Raw genomic sequence first — 21,004 nt, 5'->3', positions numbered from 1 at the left:
AAACGCACATTACGAGCATTTTAATGGCTATTAGGCAGAAAAAATCCAGCGCATGAACAGCCTGTCGCCACGGAATTCACCTTAGGTGTCCCCCCTTCCCCTTCTCGAGCCCTCCCCCCCTGTCGGATATTGTTTTAAATTAAACTAAGGAAGCACACAAGGTTCCTCCGTCATGTCATTCTGGACGAACGGAGCATGCTAACGTGTCCATACGCCATTTATCAGCGGCCAGTGGAGAAAGGAGTACTTTTCGAATGCGTCTCTTCGCTGTGCACGCATGTTTTGGCATTAAAAAAAAGAGAGGGGGAAATCCATATTTCTCGGCATGTACTTTTTTTTTTTTTTTTTTTTTTTAAATTTCTTCATCAGAGGGGTGATATAGCCTGCTCTGACGTCTGCATCAGATATTACCCAGCGCTATTTCAATGTGCATTTTCCCCTCAGTGACTTTGCGCTGATCTACATCATCATCATCAGCGGCAGCAGCAGCAACGGGGGGGAAGGAAGAAGAAGAAGAAGAAGAAGAAGAAGAAGAAAAAGGAATGGAGATTTCATTTTTCTTTTCGTTTTGAACCCACCGCTCCCCCCGCCCCCCTCCTACACCCCCAGCACCCCCCACCCCACTCCGCACACATACACACACACGCGCGCACACACGCGCGCACACACATCAGCCGACCACCGTTTTCAGCTCAGTCAAATATCTTTTAACAGCATCACGTTGTGGGTGAAGACTGGCGCCGGAGCAACGCTGGAACCATGCCTCTTCTGCAGATTTGGACTGGGAAATTTCATCCGCCGATTTGATTGTCAGGAGGCTGCTGCTTCAGCCATTCATGCCAGTCTTTGCTGTTTTTTTTGTTTCTCTTCCTTTTTCTCCCCCTCCTTCCCCCCAGCCACCTCTCCCCCAACCCCCTCAACTGGACTTGTCATCACTTTTAAAAGTATCCTATATGCTGTTCTTTTTTATTCGAGCAAAGATGTCTGATCTTCTGGTGTTGGTCGAGGGGCTCTGTGACCTGCACGGATTTCCATAGCTAAAGGAAAACAGCGGGGTCCAAACAGTAGATCCCCCCCCCCCCCCCCCACTCCTTTTTTTTCTTTTCTTTTTTTGTTTTTGTTTGTCCATTATAATAACACTTTTTTTAAAAATCGCCTGCATAGATGTAGGCGAGTAATTCGACTGATATTTTTTTTAAAGAAGGCAATTTTTTTTTTTTTGATTTGTTTGTTGTTTTTTTTTTTTAATTGCCTGTTTTATTTTTTAGTTTGTGCGTTTTCGGGAGGACCACTGGACTGGTTGGATTATAGGAACTATAAGGATTCGTGGAGATGTTGGGTCGTCAAGAAGAAAAAATATGTGGAATTTTCTCTGGTTTGGTGGCTTTGTCCTTCCTATGCTTTGTTCAAAGGTAAGATAATCTTCATTTAAACTGATTGGAAAGAAAAAAAAATGTCCACCAACATATTTAATTAGGGATCAATAACAACCCGAAATGTGGCAAATCGCATTAAGGGGGTACCCAGGCCTGCTCATTATAGGGGCATCGCTGCCGATATATGCTCTATTAGACAGAGATGCGTCGCGCGCGAGCGTAAAAACACGCGCGTGCACCACAGCAAGCCAACTGGGAAATGTAACCTTTTCCTCATGTCTAAATGGAGATGTGTTTGCTGCACAGTCCACAATAATAATAATAATAATAAGACTTTTACGCGTTTTAAGCGATTAGATAATATTTTTTTATAAGATAAACAGCTGGATTTATGAGTTGTGGTCAGTAATATCGTTACATATTTAATTATTCTAATTGGCCACCTCGTGGAAGTGAATCAAATCAATCAGAACTGGGGATAAAAGAAGAAGAGAAAAAAATCCCTGCAGGTTCCCTCTGCTTGTAGCTCTCCAGACAGAAAGCTGGGAAAGCTTTTGAGCCTTTTAATAAATCAGCTCATGTCAGGGCCTTTTAATGTTTACAGCACACATTTTGTGCACAAGCCCTCTCCAAACATCACAGCAGCCAGAATCTGCTGCTCAGCTCTCTCATTGTTTTGATGTTGAAGACACTGATGTACATCCCTTGTGGCCTACTCCGTTTCCTTTTCTGCAGCGGTCCATGGTGTCAGTTAAAAGATTTAAGGTGCTCACTGAGACTGAGGCTGCACTTTTTTTTTTCTTTTTTTTTTTTTGACATTTTGCTTCCGTTATACACCCGATCACAGTAATGAAAGACGGTTTCTCATATATAACCCCAAAGCTGACGCTGCCAGGTGTTGAAGCTTATAGAGATTTTTGAAAGCGCCCAGCGTGATGAACAACTGCACAGTGAGTTAATAAAAGGCTGCTTCCATGACTCAGGCAACCCTTTTTTTTTCCTTCCTTCCTTTTTTTATTTATTTTATTTTTTTTATTTTCCCTCAACACTCAGCTTGCACCTTCACAGTACAAAGAACTGGACCAGCTGAGAGGGTTGCAGGTCATGTCACCCCGTATTATTAGTGTTAGTCAGACCTGAGCGAGAGGGGAATAAAATAGTCCACATCCTGGCTCAAACTGACAGGAAAATTGGAGGCTTTATTTTTTCTGGTTTTTCTAAAAATAAAACTAAAAAAAAAAAACCTGTGTGAATAGGATGGAGCTTGTAAGAAAAATGAATACATTAAATCTAAGTTAATTCTCAGCTTCTTGAAAGTTTTGCATAAATGAAATGCTTGACTGATTTATTGTCGTCAGAACACTCCTACAATTGACTTGATGGATGTGCATGATATGCGAGTCCAATGCATAAGGCACAATTTTCAACCATACCCCAGATTTAGCCTTTTTTTTGTTTTTTAGTTTTTACAGCACTGATTCGTTTTTATGACACATCTCTAAACGGTTACTATGTGATTTCAAGGGTGTAGCTCAAGTTTTTTTTTTTTTTTGATGCAGTGTTCTGTTACTTTCTTAAATGAGTAGTGTCTTTGCGACTTTATTTTTGAACAAACCCAGAGCAGACGGATGTGGAAATCTGAAGGTAAATTTTGGTTCAAGAAGGGGCCGGGGTCCAAAGCGGACTTCAAAGATCCGTCAAACGACTCCGATCTCAAAACAACGTCACGGCGGCTCTGGCGCACACAGATTTATAAACCTGCAAATCGACATCACATTTACACGGACTGATTATTTACACTGAACCTGATGGTTATTTACACAGGGAATGGAGGCAGTGCGCCACCAATGATCTTCCCGTGTGAAACATAGAGAAGAGAAAATGTGCATATGAAAACTAAGCGAACGCTATGTTATTGATTTATACACTGCCTCACTTTTCTGTAACCAGAAATGTTAGGACACATTTGATTATTAACCATCTGATTATTAACCATCTGCACCTGTTCTTTTGTCGTTATTTGTTTCTCATTGGAGGTTTGGTTGGTTGCACCGCCTCCAGAGTCAATCTCCTGTGTAAATAATCACATGGTACAAACAACGGTTAAAGGTCGATAGCATAGCGTTTGCTTAAACTGTTGTAAGTATAAGTTGGCCTTGGACCCTCCTGGACAAGCTGTTCGTATCAGGCTCTGGGTCCAACTACTGTAGTTTGTATTTATCCTATTAACTGCATGGTACATCAGAACTACTAACATAAAAGGAAGACGTGTTCTTTACTATGTCAGGTGGTAAAAAAGCCCCTTTTAGACACAATAAGCCCTCCACCCATTAATGTTGCGAACAAGGTGTTCATTAAAAGAATTTTTCCAACTTCTAACTAAATGTGGACACAAGTTCTGAAAAACACACAACCCTGTTGGTGCTGATTGGGAGGGAAAAAAGCACTTAAGCTTGTGGTTTCTGCCCTCAGCTCCTCCAACGAAAGCACCGGAATGTCTGTGGCCAAGACTACCGTGGACAAGTTGCTGAAGGGATATGATATCCGCCTGAGGCCTGATTTTGGAGGTAGGTGGTGTAATCATGTGGGTGTGGTTGTTTTATTGGATCAAGCTTTTGGATATCCTGATATTTGAAGTCGTCAGCCTGAAATCTGGCAATGGTTTGGCCTGCAGTGAAACTTAGGGATGAGCTGAGTTGTGACTTTATCCAGAAGATGGCTGTTCCTTGAGAGTCAAGCATTAACGGGGGAAATAAAACAATCTATCTGACAAAGCATTTCATTTGCTTTGAACACTTTTGTCATCTTTTACCATATTTCTACTCTTCTGTGCATTTGTTGAGGTCTCATTGAGGCGGTAGCGTAAAACTGTGACACGGAAGGAAAATGGTAAAAGCTTTTAATTATCTTAACTACTAAAAATCTGAAAAGTGTGGTGTGCATTTGTATTCAAACCCACTACGTCAACACTTTGTTAACCACCTTTAAGTGCGATTGCAGCTACAAGTCTTTTGGTGTATATTTTTGTTTAACCAACTTTGCACATTTTTATTTACCAAACGTCTCAATCCACGGTCAGCCATGATGGAGACCATATATGACCAAGCCTTGCCCAAAATCTGAGCCGATTCAAGGTCCAGACTTTGAACCGTCTCAACACATGAATGTGTTTGATCTAAATCTAAACAATAACTCTGGTTGCCTGTTTGGGTGAACATCTGCACTCAGGGCTCAATAGAAAACAGGCTCTCTCTTAGTATTGCCTTGAATTTCTCTTCCCGTCCACTCTGACATGCCTTCCTGTCACTTTTGTAGAAAAGCATCCCCACAGGATAATGGCGTCATGTTCCACTGTGAAGACTCTTTTGTATAAGGTTATGTGCGGTGTTGGTTTTGTGTTGCATGTAGTTTTGGTCTCATCTGAACAGGGCATTCTACTCGACAACTGCAGTGGTGGAATCGACTCGCCAGAACAATCAGTCCCGGTGGCATTTACAAGAAACTGGTCTCCACAATGTTTGTTCTCAGCAGCAGACCTGAAAATGAGGTTTGTGGCAAACCTTAAACAGGAAGTCCAACGTTGAAATGTTAGTTCGTGGGTCCGTGAGGACACCGGTGTTCCCCACGTCCTTCTCCCTGACATTTCTGATCTGTTCCTGGATCTGAATGGCTGTTTGTTCTATAATGTTCTCTGACAAAACCTCTGAAGCCTCCACAGCACAGCTGGATTTGTGCTGAGATCAAATTGCTCACAGGTGGACTTTGTTAATTATTAAAATGACTTCTGGAGGCAGCTGATTTCACTAATTCATATTTAAGAGGATGAATATATAAGGAACTGTTTAGGCTCCCAAATGAGTCCAAAAATTCAAATGATGTTGATTTCTATTGGCAAACTTCCCCTTCCCCTGTTTCACCTGGAAGTCATATATTATTTTTCTTCTTCTTCTATAATGTATGATTGTAACCTAACAAAATGTGAAAAATATATATATATATATGATGAGGCGTAAATACTTATACAAAGGAACTCTAACACAATCAGTAGGCAGAGATGAAGTACATCCTCTTTAGATGAGATTATGTCCACATATTTATGCTTTTAACATTTTTAAAATACTATGAAACTACTTGCATAAACAATGCGGCTCTCTATGGCTCCTGCTGAAAATGAACAGTGTGGAGACCAGTTTCTTGTAAATGCCACTGGGACTGATTGTTTTGGCCGAATCAATTCCACCACTGTGCTTGTCAAGTAGAATACGGACCTTTGAAGTTGAGGTTGCGTTTTCAGATTAAACCTGGTTTAATTCATCTTTCTACATGTTCCGCATGGGTATTTGCACAACATAAGGAAGAGTCCGGCAAAGATTTTTAAAAGAAACATGAACATTTGGGGTTTCGTCACCGTATCACCCCTAGTGAATGAAGTTTTGACTCGGTCCTTGTTAGCGGTTAAGAGTCTAATTTGCTCCAGAATTCAAATTGTGCTCATTGAGTTTAGCAGCAGCTTTATGTGCTCATATTCGCCGATCTCTGCTTTCTGTGAGGACGGCTGTTGCTGCTTGATACTGTCAAAAGGACAAAAAAATCTTAGCGAGCTCTCAGGACGTAGTAACAGCATCGGCTATCAAATTAACAAGAGCAAATGACACATCCAGAAAGTGTGGCGTCAATTAATTTTGCAAGTGTTTTGGCTGGATTGAATTTTACAATTGGAAGAAAAGACATGCAAAAAAAAAAAAAAAAACATGTCACGACTTCTCACATTCCTGTTTTTACCAGGATTATTAGGGCATGCCTTTCATTATTCTTTACTTTCGAGCATGATTACAGTTTTTAGGTACAGTGTTTAGATTTGTATGCAAACACAGTAACAAACTTTTAGTGAGAAAAATTAGAAAACATTTGCTAAATCCCAGCAAATGTTTATGCGAGTATTTAATCAACCTGCTGTTTATTTTTGCCATACGTAATTGTATCTAGAAATGTGCTGTACGTAGCTCTAAATGCAAGGAAATGTAGAGTATTTCATTAAAATAGCAAGTTGTATTACATCTTTGAGATATTTCTTGCCTCTAGACGATTAAATTTGCATGACGTACACAGAGCAAAGTGAAAGCAAAAAAAAAGAAAAGTAAATTAATCAGACAATGGCTCAGACTGTCATGCTGTTGGAGTATCAGCAGGCCACAAAAAGTAAATCTTCATTAGTGTAGACAGAGTGTTGGCATAGTGTAGCATGACTAAAGAGTTACAGTGGCATTTAATTAGCACTTGCCTAATTTTGTGCGATGTCGCGTTTAGATTGCGACACTCATGCCACAGAGTGTTTCGAAAACTCTTCATTAGCCTGGCTTTGCTGGAAACAAAATTAGATTCACTAAAGCATCACATTTGTGGAAACACTTCAGTAGAGACAGCATATCTTTGTACAAATAAACTGAAATATTTGTGCGAGTACTGGAACACAGCTTTTTGTACAAGTCACAGCATTAAACGGTTCAGAACTGGCTGCCCGTTCAGCACCATGGACAGCACTCGTTGCTAGCAGCAGCACGCTTCCTTTCCACTCAGGTGTCAAAAGACTTGAAATTTAAATTTTCTTCACGAAGAGTTACCTTATTGTCGAACCTGACATGAAATGCAGTGAACATGTTTTCCTGTAAATCACTTTTACTCTGGGTGAATATGAATATTTGTTTCCAACTACAAAAATGCAAGGATTTACACAGAAACACGGTCAGGAACTTCACGTGTAAAAGTATGTTATTGGTTGACAACACATGGCAACGTGACGAGATTTCTCCTGAAATTCACTCTTGTAGAATCAATGTTGTAGTTTGGTTTCATAGGCTGTAATAGACTTTTACATAAATTGAAAGCATAAGCTAACTTACAGTAACGTATGTATATGGTGTACTATTGTTTTTACCACTGGTGCCTTTTGGATTGTGCTCGCTAATTACACATGTTTTACTGGTATTTTGTAAATCAGCTGGAGGCAGCAGCTTGTCAGCCCTGCCGCTATAACACACTTGATGATAATGAGATCAAGCAGTGAAAAACATATAGCAGGTGCGCCTCCTCATATAACCTTCCACTGGTTGGGTGCTGTGCCAAAAGCAGATGCTCTGATGAAGCCTTGTGTGCCAAGATGCGTTAGCCTGATGTTAGCCATTAAAAAAAATAAAATAAATGTTATAGTCGAGGTTATGTCTTCCGTTAAAGTCTGCGTTTTGGAGTGCTGCGATCTCAGAGCCGTTTCACACACACTGAAAGGAACCACGCTCTTTCTTTGAGTAAAGGTCTCTTTCACTTTGCTAAAAAAATGTAAAAAGAAAAACATCTGGGAATGATTGATAGTAGTTTTCAGTGGTTTACTGTCCATTTCATAATTGGAGTTCGTTTCCTGCTAAATAATATTGCTGAAATGCAAAGTGAGAGTGAGCGCACCATGTGCAAAGGTTAAGATCCTCAATGAATCTGATTCTCAAGACATTCACCACATGTCTTCCCCTGCTCATTTCACCATCAAGCTACTGTTCCATAAAGACCACTAGTGCAAAAAAAAAAAAAAAGAATTATGTTTGGAGGAGTTGAGATGAGGCTTTCAAACCCAAGATTTTTATATCAACTGTCAAGGAAGGTGGTAGAAGCATCATGATAAGGTTTTGCTTCAATACCTGCGGTCCTGAGAGATTGCACAAATTTGGATACAACTAGAAGATAAAAAAGAAAAACTACATTTAACCAATTGAAAACTTGAACACAGATGGGTGTTCAATCTGGATGCACACAAACTAACTTTAGGGTAGCAAAGAATGAGACTTCTGCATAGGCCTTCGTGCCATACTAATTATTTATAATCTGTGTCCAAAAGCCTCATCCAAGACAGGGTAATAAACAGTGGGCAAAAATCCTCCCAGATTTATGTTAGAAGGTTCTTGAGTAATGTGCCGTTACTCATGACATTTATTTTAACATAAGTAGGAATTTGTGTAAATGTTTGGGGCTGATTATATAATTTTGACTCTGGATTTGAGAAAATGTAATATATTTGGAAATGATCAAAACTATTTGTTGTGTCCTTATGGAAAAAGAACAAGAGAAAAGCCCACAGTTTTTATTTATGAGCGGATGTAAATATCATGACTCAGTTACTTCTGCAATGAGAGATGTCGTCGTCTCGCAATCTGATTATGTTTTTCATACGAACGCAATTTCAGCAGAACTTTGTGCTTCCCTCTATAAGTCAATGCAGAAAAAAAGACTTACATATCTGAAATAAATACTTTCAGCACTGTTTTATTATGATAGCCAATGGTTGAAACAGTACAACTAGAAGATATAAAACCCTTGACTTTGAAACAATGTGGTTTGCAAACCTGGATCTGAAATAAAAAAGCTGATAAAAGATATATTGACAAATACAAATGTCGGTGCGTTTTTGTTTGTTTTGTTCTTGTTAGTTTTTTGTTTTTTTGAGAAACTATATTTTTTTGCAGAAAAATATGAAGAATGCTATTACTAAAACTACATTTCAACAGATCGCTGCCAGGCTTGATTTAATACTTTGAACATCACCTGCATCAGTCCTACAGGTACACACTCATCCTGTCAAAACGGTGCAGTACGTTATTCTGGGACATCCTGCTTTCTCTCGCTCAAAGAGCGTGACAAAGAGTGTGGTGGTGTCGCCCACCACCACACACTCTCGGACGCTGATCCGACGGGATATGGTGGCGTCTTTGAGAACACACAGAACCGACTTCAGAAGCCACAGGGCACTAAGGATGTATTGTTTTAGGAACTTCAGGAAGCGTTCTCAGACTGTATCCTGACCCGTTAGGACGGCTTAGCAGGGGGCGAAATGATGTGATAATATTTTTTTTCATCTTACTTTTTGTGGTTTACGTATTTGTGTAAGTTCTGATTTAAAGGTTTCTCTGGTTATGATGCAATGAAGATGAAAGTGTCGGGAGTGGACGGAAGGAGGTTTTAAGAGTGCGAATCACACAGAGAGTAGCCGTGGTTTGCTCCCTGGCCAGAGAGCTGTAGTCCATCATCTCTTGACATTTGCAACATCAGTCAGCTTTTTTTTTTTTTTTTTTGCCACGGCACACTGCTGACGACCCTGAGCACTCAAGATTCAACTCAGACGGTTTTAAATTGGCACAATAGACTTTAAAATACTGTTGTTAGTTTATAAATCACTGAACGGCTTAGCACCACAATACATTAAAGATATGCTTTTATTGTATCAACCTTCCAGACCTCTCAGGTCTTCCGGTTCTGGTCTGCTCTGCATCCCCAGAACCAGAACCAAACGAGGAGAAGCAGCTTTCAGCATCTATGCACCACGAATTTGGAACAAACTTCCAGAAAACTGTAAAACAGCTGAAACACTGACTTCTTTTAAATCTCAACTGAAAACCCACCTGTTTAGAATTGTATTTGAAATGTAATCAATTACAAATTTATTGATGTAACTTGACTTAATGATTGATTCTATATTGCATTGTGATTCTGTGTTTGTTATGATGTAAAGCACTTTGAAATGCCTTGCTGCTGAAATGTGCTATACAAATAAAATTTGATTGATTGATTGATTGCAAGCTTGAAATGAAACTACCCGGACTGATTGAGGCTCAATATTTGGCTTTTGTTTTTTTTTTCATTTGAGGTAAAAAAAAAAAAAATCAACAACTCCACTTTGTAGTCTCTCCATTTAAACTTTAGAGTAAACTACAATGTTCTTAACCATATTCTACACATGATTTCCATTTGAGTAAAGTCTCCATTGCTAGAGTCAGACAGTCAGCATGGCAAGTTTTTACAAAAATCTGTCAGTGTGAGAGGGGAAGCAATGTGACCTGACCTCAGCCGCAATCAGTCAAACATGTTATAATTATCTGAGTTGAAGCTAGATCCAGTATGAACTGATTACTGACCCCAAACACGGGAGATCAAGTAGTTTGCAACTGTCCTGTCACAGACTGCATCAACGGTAAAACCAAACACAGCATCAATAAAAAATAAAAGGGTGAAGTAATGATAATAATGATGACAAAAAAAAATCCAATTGGTCAGGACGTCCTCTTTTATTCATTACTGTTTAAAGGACCCCACACATCAAGGAACTTGTGATGATTGCCTGGCAAAGACTATCGAATGTCTTCAGGATAAATACAGGAGATCTTATCAATATGGCATTTTGAAACAAGGAGGTAGTGGATTTCCATTCCCTCAGAATAACTCGCTATGCTACCACCAAACATAACATAAGACCCTGCTGGAGCCCTATATTATCAAATGGCTATCAGGTGTCGGATATCTGCCATCAACATTACTGTACACTGAAACATCTTGTGCAAGAAGTCCATACGTTTAGGGCAGGAGCAGAGCAACTGGCCCAGTGTCCCATCATCTGGTTTACATTTGTCACAAGTGGGAGAAACATAGGGATATATTTTAGAAAAGTGTAGTCGACGGATGAACATAGTTTTGTTATTTTTCTTGATCGAAGTGTTTCAAAAACATACCAAGCTGTCACTTTAGGACCCGTATATGTACCGATCTGTAAGATTGGTGTGGTCCTCTTCTACTCCAGTGCCTATACTGGTTCAGTGTTGGCCAGGAAGTGAGGATGGCTTGGAGGTCTTTGATGATGGGGTTGGGGGTGTTTGGTAAGGGTCATCCCCCTTTGGTCGGATGCTGTTTGTATGGCTCCCTGGGATGTGTCAGGTGGGCTATGGGAGCTGGGCTGGGCTCAACTGGGCGTCCATCCCTACAGTCCCCTCAGGGGCTCTCTCATCAGGTGCCTTCCCTGCCTTGGTCCTTCTGAGTTCTGGTGTGTGCCTGTGTGTTGGGAGCTCTGGGCCTTAGGTCACTAGGGGCTGTGCCTCTTTGGCCTTGGGGCTGCTGCTCCTTTGCTTCACTGATGACCTGCCTGGGGTGGTGCTTTGTGTCTGCCTGGGGCTGTTGCGTCCTTCCAGAGTCATCTCCAGCTGTCCTTTGTTGCCCGTGGGTGTTGTGGTTTGCAGGCCTTCCACCCGTCTCACCACTCTAAAAACTGTGCACCTCCAGGTGACAAATTCATTCACATACGCCTGTACTCAACACAAACCCAATTATTTCTGCTTACACACTCTCTCTCACTCACAGATACACACATGGTACATTTCTCTATATTTACAAAGGCTTTCCATACTTCTAACCTCTACCAGTCAATGCCTAACTTAGGGTTTGGGACTAGGTTTAGGACTAAAGTATGAATTGAGTTTAGGTTAAGTTTAGGTTTGGTACAATTGTTCATTTTGCACAAACCCTCCCACTGCAGTAACATCAAGTTTTTTTGCAATACGTGAGGTTTACAACAGTACAGTGAACACAGAAATCGTGGCAAAGGATCGACGATTAGGGGTCGATCCTCTGCCATGGGTCTCTACAATGTATTATGTGTTAGGAAAATGGTTCTTACAATGTATCAAATACAAAGCCACTCACACACACACAATGATGTACATGTAAACCAAATGGTACAAACACAGTTACTATTGTGGCCTGTCTATTTTGATGCTGGATGCAGTCTGGATGCAATAAAATCAATGCACTGCAATCGGGATATCATCTTAAGACTTCCTTTTAGATAGATCCTTCAGAGGTTAGCATACAGCACTTGTAAAATAAAATATAAAAAAATCGTTATCATTTGTCACAGACAAAATCTTACTGATTCTCTGTGGCGTATCGTTTGACATCATCATCCAAACGTATGAACTGTTTCCCCATGAACATTTGACTCTGCTCTGATCGCTATGTGCTTGTCCACCTGTACACCATTTTGATTACCAGGGTTAGCAGAGTACAGCGCGGGCGCTGAGAAGTCATTCAGATGCTGCACTATGGCTTAGAAAAACTGAAATATATCAAGCACCCACTGTGACTGTGGGGGAAACACAATCATAGCAGCGTGCTTGTACCCAGTGAAGGACCACTGCTGAGAATTGCAGCCATTAGAGAAAGTGTTTGTACCTTATACCCCATTTGAGCTCAGGTCACATTCACTCATAGTAAAGTACAGTGGCAAGTTTTTAGGAGCCTTTTTTGCAATGGGTTTCAGACATATACGTATGTGAGACATAAATCCTCATAAATTCTAGAGAAATTGAAACACACAACACAGTACAACTCAAAATCTCTACCTCCACAAGAGTGCTTAGTATCACCTTCAATGCTAAAACTGGTGGAACCAGCATGTTTTGAATCACCTGTTATATGAGGTGAAGGCCGGGGAGGCTGCCACATCTCATAAACTCCAAATAGGAGTTTCCAAACTAAAGAATGGAACTCTGCTCTGGTTCTTGTTGACTGTGTTCTTCTGTCTCTTCTGTTTCCTGTTTTACAGTATTGATGACCTACACATTTCTCCATTCAGTGATTTTTTTTTAATTTTATGACCTTTCAGTGACCTTATCTCAAATATATGAACTTGTTGTGTACAAGTCTACCAAAAGCACGGATCATTTTTGACCTAGACTATCTCATTCTGCTCTATAATGAAGCATAAAAGCAATGATCCATAAAACGTACCTGAATAAGTTTATTTTGAAGTTGAGTAACATATTACATGACCTACTTTATGGGAACATTGATAGTCAAAGAGTCTTTCCATCCATTTACAAATCAGTCTTTAACTAGTAGTTGTCAGATATTCCATCTTTAATTATCAATCTGAAGAACAAAACTGATTTTACTGATTCTTCAGCATGCAACGTGAACTTGTACTACCTCACATTATGAGTTTTGTGTGACTAACTGCAGTATTCCACTTGCTGTATTCGGCCATTTTCCTCTTTGCTCTTATTAGTTCATGTGCTAGAAAAGGATAGATGGATGCCCAGCATATGTAGGTGGCCTTGTTGCCAGAACTGAAAAAAAAGAAAAAAAGGACGCATATGGCCCTGAAGCGGGCGCCAAACACTGAATAGTTTATTTGCAACAATAGCTGCTGTTATCTTCTCTTGATCGGCCAGATGAAGACACACAGAAGCAGATCGGTACGCCTTTTCGTGTTAATCTGCTTCTCGGGTGCCTCTCCTCGCAGGTGTCAGGGACTGTGTAATTATCGGTCAGAAAAAGAGTCGGATGATCTGACACCGTGTCCATAACCGCCATTGATTTGTGCGTGGGGGCACGGGGAAGCATGTTGAAAAATGGGCCACCAGTGTGCAGGCTTGCTCAGGATTTATTTCACTTTGCCGGTACCAATATGATATGTCAACAAGAAAGATCCGAAAACAAGTGAATGTCCTGTCGGTGGGAAGAGATACTGTATGAGCGCCCCGCTCTCGGCTCTCTGGCCTCGTTCACACGTTTGTCCTTCCCCAGGACATATTTCAAATGAACCTGTCATCACCGGAATGAGTTTTATGATCTCAGGGCGCACCATTAACAAAGCACGAAGGGCGACATATCACGGATGCTTTGAACATGCCATTCTTCTAACTGTGCTCTTTACCAAAAGCTGGCGATTTGGTGTGAGGGGATATTTCTCATTTATACACAGTAGGATCTGTATGGTTAATGTAATACACACGGACACATGTTAAAATAGTCCTGCTGACTGTGCAGTACAGTCCCTTTAATGATGTTGAAGGTCCACCCACAAATAATACTAAGTTGGTATCTGGAGGGTGCACTGACTCAAACATTTTTAACACAATGACTTTGAGAAAAGCTATAAAAAAACCCCCAAAAACATTGGCATTCATCTTATAGTCATTGTTCAGCAATGTCAACCCTATGTATATGTAAAAATATATATTTTTGCCGCCCTGGGCAAGGAAAGCACAAAGCTGTGTTTGTTTTTGTAAATAACAAACACAGCTTGTTTGTTATTATATAGTATTATATAATATTATATATATATATATATATATATATATATAATAATACATCTATATATATATATATATATATATATATATATTAATATATAATATATTATTATATATATATTATATATATATAATATATATTATATATATTATATATATAATATATAAACATATATATTATATATAATATATATATTATATATATATATATATATAATATATATATATATATATATATAATAACACTATGGCTATGTTTGATGTTGCAGTTTGTCTTGATGAAAATCATTATAAATCGTTTTCTTTAGATTCTTTTTGTTGTTTTCAGAAGCTGAAAAAAGGTTTTTAAAATCCCTACACGATCAAGTTGATGATTAGCCGAGCTTTTTTACCAAAGATTTTTGTTTTTTTTTGTTTTTTTTTACCGAATGCAAACTGAAAAGACTGTAAATTTTATTTTGCACCAATTAGAAATCTGAATTACAGTCTTCTGGTGTATGATGCTTGTTAATGCTTCTGCATTACAGATACACCGGATTTTGCTGTGTAACTTAAGTTCAATCTGGAGAGACTCAGACGGAGAAAAGAAGACAATTAGAAGAATTTATTGACAAACAGGATTTAAAGTCTTTGGCGCTCGGGCCCCTGCTGGGGATAACGGTTATCGCAGAGTTAGCGATAGGCTTCAGATGAGCATTCCCGATGCTGTTAGGAACGTCATCCCCCAGGGCCCGGCACTGGTGGTGGAGGTTGAAGAAGGGTGATGGCCTCAGGACTGGGCGAATGGAGGAGAAGGGGTGGTGGTGGGTTGAGCTCGGCTGGAGAACGAAGAACACCATGAATGAAGGTCCTTATCAGCTGGGACTTGGTCGATGATTGGACGTGACGTGGCTTGGTCCGGCGTTGATAGGTCGACGATTGTGGGCGGGTCGCTTCAATTAACGGGTCCCGGTGGGGATAAAAGAGCCTTCCAGTTTGAATTTGCGCCTAGGCTTCATTTCAAATCATTTGTGGAAAATCTGACTATTTGGAGATTTGTTTGTTGTGGATACCTAAAATATTCCAAAGAAAATGTGCCCTGGGAAGCTGAAACACCTGACACAAAATATTTGACATGCATTGGCTGGTGTTTGTAGTCTATCCAGGAGTGCCATTTATTCACTGAACCAATGTTGTACTCATAATATCATTGTGTAAAAAATACAAAACAAAACACCACGTTATTTAGTTGGATGGTTTCACCTGAAAATCACCTCATAATACTAACATTATAGCCAAAATGTTATTGCCAAGAACCAACTAAACAGGCTATGCACTGACAAGAAGACGTTTTTGGGGCATTGTGAATATAGAGTTGCTGTTAAAATGTTGCGTTCACTTTAAAATAAGTTGCAGTTACTACATAGACAAATTCTTTAAGGATCTATATTGTAGAACTGCTATTGTAACTAACTAGTTCAATGAGATTTATGAATCTATTTTAAGAATGCATCTTGGTTTTTACTCTCTACACCATTTAATTACCCTCGGAAACTCTTTTGTGCCACATGCTTGTTGTATTCCATGCCTGAATCAGATCCTAGACTAAACTTTAACTTTTACAAACATTCACCTGCTTGAAGAGCTGGCAACCATAGATCGATTAGATGTTCTTCAGACACCTGGTAAACCTAACATGGTCAGTGATTATATGTTGGATTTTCCAGTGACTTGATTTCACTTAAACATGCTGAACCACTTGATTAACTTAGCGTCTACAAAGTCATTCACAGTAGTTTTCAACAAACTTTCATTAGGTCCCTTTACATATTTGCTCTGTTTGCACATCTGCAGAGAAGTAAGCATGCATATTGTGGGCAATATCTGGAAAAAGTCAATACTTCCACATAATGGGAATATTTCGCCTTTATGAACAATCAGGAGGAGGACATACTCTTTTGGGCAGCAATGTGAATTCTGCACTCAAGAGACATATCTGTTCTGTATACGTATGACGCTCCGTTCTGAGTCAGTTTCATGCAATTCAGCTTCTTTGCCCTGGTTAGTGATGAGGTCAGCATTTCGCTCTGCCTTTCAGCTCTTTGTGTCCTGAACATGAAAAATAATTGAGATTATCAGCACAAATCCAATCCTGTGATGCTTTCCTAAGCTACTCTTCTTCTACATTGTGTCCTTGTCCGCTGTAATAAACAGTGATACTTGCTTAGTTTGCCTTTAACGGTGTTTTGCCAGTTGTGCAGCAGGGAGAAAATGGATTTCGCTGAGCATACCGTAGATGTCCATAAACGGCGTGACAAAGAACCTGGAAGCCCTGCAAATGTCTCGCGACCTGCACTGGTAATTTATTAAGTCCCGTTTGTGTAGCGTGGAAACCCATTTGACCAGTGAAATATTCAATTAAACATCTTCTTAGTGGCTATTTACATCACATTGCTAAACATACTTCAGTAGTTCATGTTGGGGGGAAAAAGTTTCCACTCTTGCTGCATTCGCAAACATTGATATCTGTCAGGAAGCACGGACAAAAGGTCCAAAACTCTGTCCTTGGACTGCACTGTCACGCCAACACATTCTCTCTAAAACAGAAAGCCTTAAACTGTGAGATTCTCAGAGGGATTCTCTGGGGTCGTGGAGCATTTTATGCTTTGCAGAGGTTATCACTGCTATAAAAGAAGAACGTCTGGGGTTCTGAAACCTCATTCTGACCTCACAGTCCATTGCGTATCGCAAGTTTAATGGCTCTTTATTTTATATATTATGAAAAAAAACAAAGGCATTATGATTTTTCTTTAAATAAAAGCGGTCAGTAAATGTCTTCCTACTTAATCTTTTATTAGATTTTTATTTTGTCCTAAGAAGAGCTGGATGGAAAAACTAGCTTAATTCAAAATGAGAGCGTGGAAGAAGGTTCACCCAATAAACAGTTCAGTAGTAAAAACACACTGTTAAAACTCTTTGACTTTGTCCAATGTTTTCTCTGACAGCAGAGGATTTTTTTTTATCTTGCAAATTTATACACAGTCAAATTTTCTTAAGTTTGTGATTTAATTAGTGAAACTAAATGAACTAAAACATGCAGTGCCACAAAATTCGATTAAATAATTAATCTAATGAGAATAAGAAAATCAAATTAAGTGAAAATTATATATATATTTCTTTTGCACAAATTAGTGATGTCTTGTTGAAACTCCACATTCATCTGCTGTAGTTGACCTCTCCTTTGGCCATTTACAGTACTTTGCGGTGACTATTTACAGAGAGCATATATCAAAATATCCAAATTATTTTTGGTCTGAATGTACAAAAGAGAGGAAAAGTCAGTGAGGACATTAAAACTTTTGTTTGGGAAGTAAAACAAATAAAGGTCAAGGTAGTACGTCCTAAAATAGACCTCTCAAAATTCTGGCTGGTGATAAATTTGTTGTCTCTGTCTCGCTTGGTGAGGGTGCCCCACATTGTCTACAAAAGACAAAAAAAGTTGCGCTGGCATATAAACAAAACTGTGGCCAAGTCTTTCAATGTGAACGTGTCTTTTTGCACTGTTATTTTTAAGTCAATGTGTTGATTACCGTTCGCTCTTCATGTTCTTTGTGCTGAAATGAGCATATGTTGCTCATCAGAGGAAAGAAGAAACTATTATAATTAAGTCATTACTACTTGAATAGCATCTTGTGTTTTATTAGCTGATATGCATAAAATATTAAAGACTACAGTGCAGGGGAAAAGGATTTTGCCTGTTAGACATTCCTGCTATTTTCTTTCACTTCAGTTTTTCAGATAACAATAACCTGAGTAAATACAACATGCATTTTTCAAATAATCTTCCAGCTGATTAAGGGAAAAATCTCATTCTAAGTGAATATGTACCTTAAACCTAATAATTGGATGTGCTGCTCTTGGGGGCAACAACTGCTCCCAACCATTTGTAATACCGGACAATGAGTCTTTTACATGACTGTGAAGGAATTTTGGCCCACTCTTCCTCATATAACTGTTTTAATTCAGTCTCTTTGGAGGGTTTTTGAGGATAAACAGCCCGCTTAAGGTTGTGCCACAGCATCCCAATCAGATTTAAGTCTGGACTTTGGCCACCGTCTTCATTTTGGGGTTTTGTGTTTCAGCCATGCAGGGGTGTACTTGTGGTTGTTCTTTGGATCTTTGCCCGGTTCCATTATCCAACTAGGCTTGAGCTTAAGGTCACAAAATGATAGCTGTACATTCTCCTTCAGGAGTTTCTAGATGTAAACAGAAGTCATCGTTCTACCAATTTTGTAAAGTTCAGAAAGTCATAGTGCCACCATCATGTTTAATACGACGTCCTTTTTCTGAAATAGTAATAGCTTCTTGTCGTACCTATAGGCACGCTTTTGTCTCATCATTTCAAAAAAAAAAAACATTTTTCTAAACTTCTTCTATGTTGATCATCAAGACATTTTTTTTAATTTTTGATTTGCAAAGGGGAGACAGGCCTTTGTGTTTGCTTTTCATCTCCAGTGGTTTTGGCATTAGAGATCTTCGTTGCTGCCATTTTTACCCAGTCTCTTATCCTGGATGACTTTCGATCCTCTTGTGGAGTCCACCACTCCTGGGAAGCTTCATACTGTTTCATATTTCCTCTGATTGTGCATAATGGGTCTATCTGTTGTTTTGTTGAGTCAAATTGCATCAAAATCCTTCCCACACTGACATGTATCAGTGATTGCATTCCTCATCTGGTGAAAATGAACCAAAACGATGAAGTTATCTACAGTTAATTCATGATTTGTTCAAGTTAACTTTGCCTAATATTAAAATGTAATGGAAGTTGTGAAGCATTTAAGAGACAGTGAGAGAGTAAACCTTCATTAGTGTAGACTGGGTGTCTGCATAACTTAGCATGAAATTAAGTAGCATTATTTATTTGCTCATTGCTACTGCATCAATGTAGCTTTTGCAAAAACCTTATATCACATAACCTTTGGCAAAAAACAAAGCAAAAACATGACATCATGGCTTAGCTGAATATTGAATTACATATAAGATGAGATGTATTTGTGCATTTTCACATAGGACAGAACACGAGACATCTATACCAGTATTAGAGGGTTTTAATGAGCCAGGAAGAAAAACAGAGTTACTGTAAAGCACAATGTAAGACACACAGAGATTTTCAGTTCAGCCTGTGGTCATGTTATCAAAGCTTGGTCACCTGTCCCTGTCAGCTCCATGCAGAGCAAGCTCATTTCCCACTGACCAGAACGTGTCCCAGCTGCAGCTTTATCTTGTTTGTAATGGAGAAACAGTTAATGCAGCCACGGAACAGCAGATCAGTCATAACAAGGCTCTTGTATGGAGCAGAGCGTTAATTGACTAAGTATGAAAGAGAGCCGGGACACGTAGGCAACCGCAGGGCCTGCAGGTCCACTTTGTGCAGTAGTTTGTGGAAGGTAAGTGTGATTGATCGGAGGCAATCCGCCGTGTGCCAGGGAGATAACTGCGTAACTGCTGTACACGTATGTGTGTAGCTATTTACAGAGATCGCTTCCCACGCCATTATTTTGCCCTCTGTAAACATGACCGCTAATTGATGTGCGCCGGACATCAGCAGCAGCAGCAGCTGCATTTTGGCAAGTGAAACCATTAAATGATACGCGGAGGCAATTCTGTCAATGTAAGCGGACGCTTCTGCAGTGCCGAAGACAATCTCTTGATCTGCGTATCGCCTCACGTCGAATAGCTTGCTGCTTTGCAGCAGAAGCGATCGGGATTCAGTTTCAAAGTATTGAATGTTCAGCACGAAACAGGGGCGTGTTGGGATGGATGTAGAGACATGTACAAGTGATATCTATCCTTATGAGGGAGAATTGCCAGTGATTTATTGCAGAAGAAACAGGAAAAATGCTCATGCTGGGTGTTTTCCCCCGCCCCTTCCTTCCTTTGCTTATATTTTCCATTTGAATTAAATGAGGTGTGTATGTAGGTAGGCAGTGGGAGCACGGGTGCGGGGGAGATAGCTCGCCGGTGAAAGGGAATATACTTCATCTTCCCATTCAAAGTGTTGTTTTCAGCAACTTCGAAAATGAAGGCGAAAAATGCTGATGGAATTGCACCAGAATGCATCACGGTGGACTGCAAAGTACGAAAACACCGGGTCAGGCTTCGGGGAGGCATCCTGCACGCAGGGCACTTTTCCCCGCCTTTTTTTTTTTTTTTTTTTTTTTAAATCTCCCCTTGAGGTCCCCTGTGGCTCACTTTTTGAACCAGCAGTAAATGATGCGAGATGCGCCCTTGACAAAGACAGGATAGACTGGTCGAGGAAAGGACACAATTTTACATTTGTTTCACACTGATAAAAAAAAAAAAAAAGGGAAGAAATGTCATTTACAGCAACTGGGGGACACGCTACCGAGAAGCTTGGTTAAAAGCGTAGCCCATAATTGAACTAATACAACCAGCCGTATAAAAGAGGTTTCCACTTTAAAAATGATGGGTGGGTAGGGTTGGAGAAAAACCACTGAATTTTAATGAAGATCGTTTTATACTGTCAACAGTGAGTTGTTTAGTTTTGGCCATGAAAGCTAAAGTAATTGTTCAGGACAATTAGTAATAACTTAGTATTTTAGATCAAAATTACTACCTCAGGGTTATTGAGAAAATATACAAGTAGTTAATTCTCAAGAACAAGACAAAATCATGATTAAACTAAAGCTGTAAGGATACAAATTTGCATACATACATTATTTTAGG

The 21,004-nt window shown here is 39.6% G+C and overlaps 1 protein-coding gene across 1 annotated transcript in view; it reads left to right on the top strand.

Moving 5' to 3' along the window:
- The first annotated feature begins 610 nt into the window (after positions 1-610).
- The window catches only part of gabrb4 (gamma-aminobutyric acid type A receptor subunit beta4), a 66,376-nt gene continuing 45,982 nt past the window's right edge, over positions 611-21,004 (top strand). The window contains exons 1-2 of the mRNA XM_032576715.1: positions 611-1,412; positions 3,849-3,943. Coding sequence (XP_032432606.1) covers positions 1,333-1,412; positions 3,849-3,943 — 175 coding nt within the window. The 5' untranslated portion in view covers positions 611-1,332. The remainder of the gene's footprint in view (positions 1,413-3,848; positions 3,944-21,004) is intronic.

Source organism: Xiphophorus hellerii, chromosome 11, assembly GCF_003331165.1.
Source record: "Xiphophorus hellerii strain 12219 chromosome 11, Xiphophorus_hellerii-4.1, whole genome shotgun sequence".
NCBI lineage: Eukaryota > Metazoa > Chordata > Actinopteri > Cyprinodontiformes > Poeciliidae > Xiphophorus > Xiphophorus hellerii.
The sequence above is the reverse complement of the archived record's forward strand: the minus strand, read 5'-3'. Positions and strand labels throughout refer to the sequence as shown.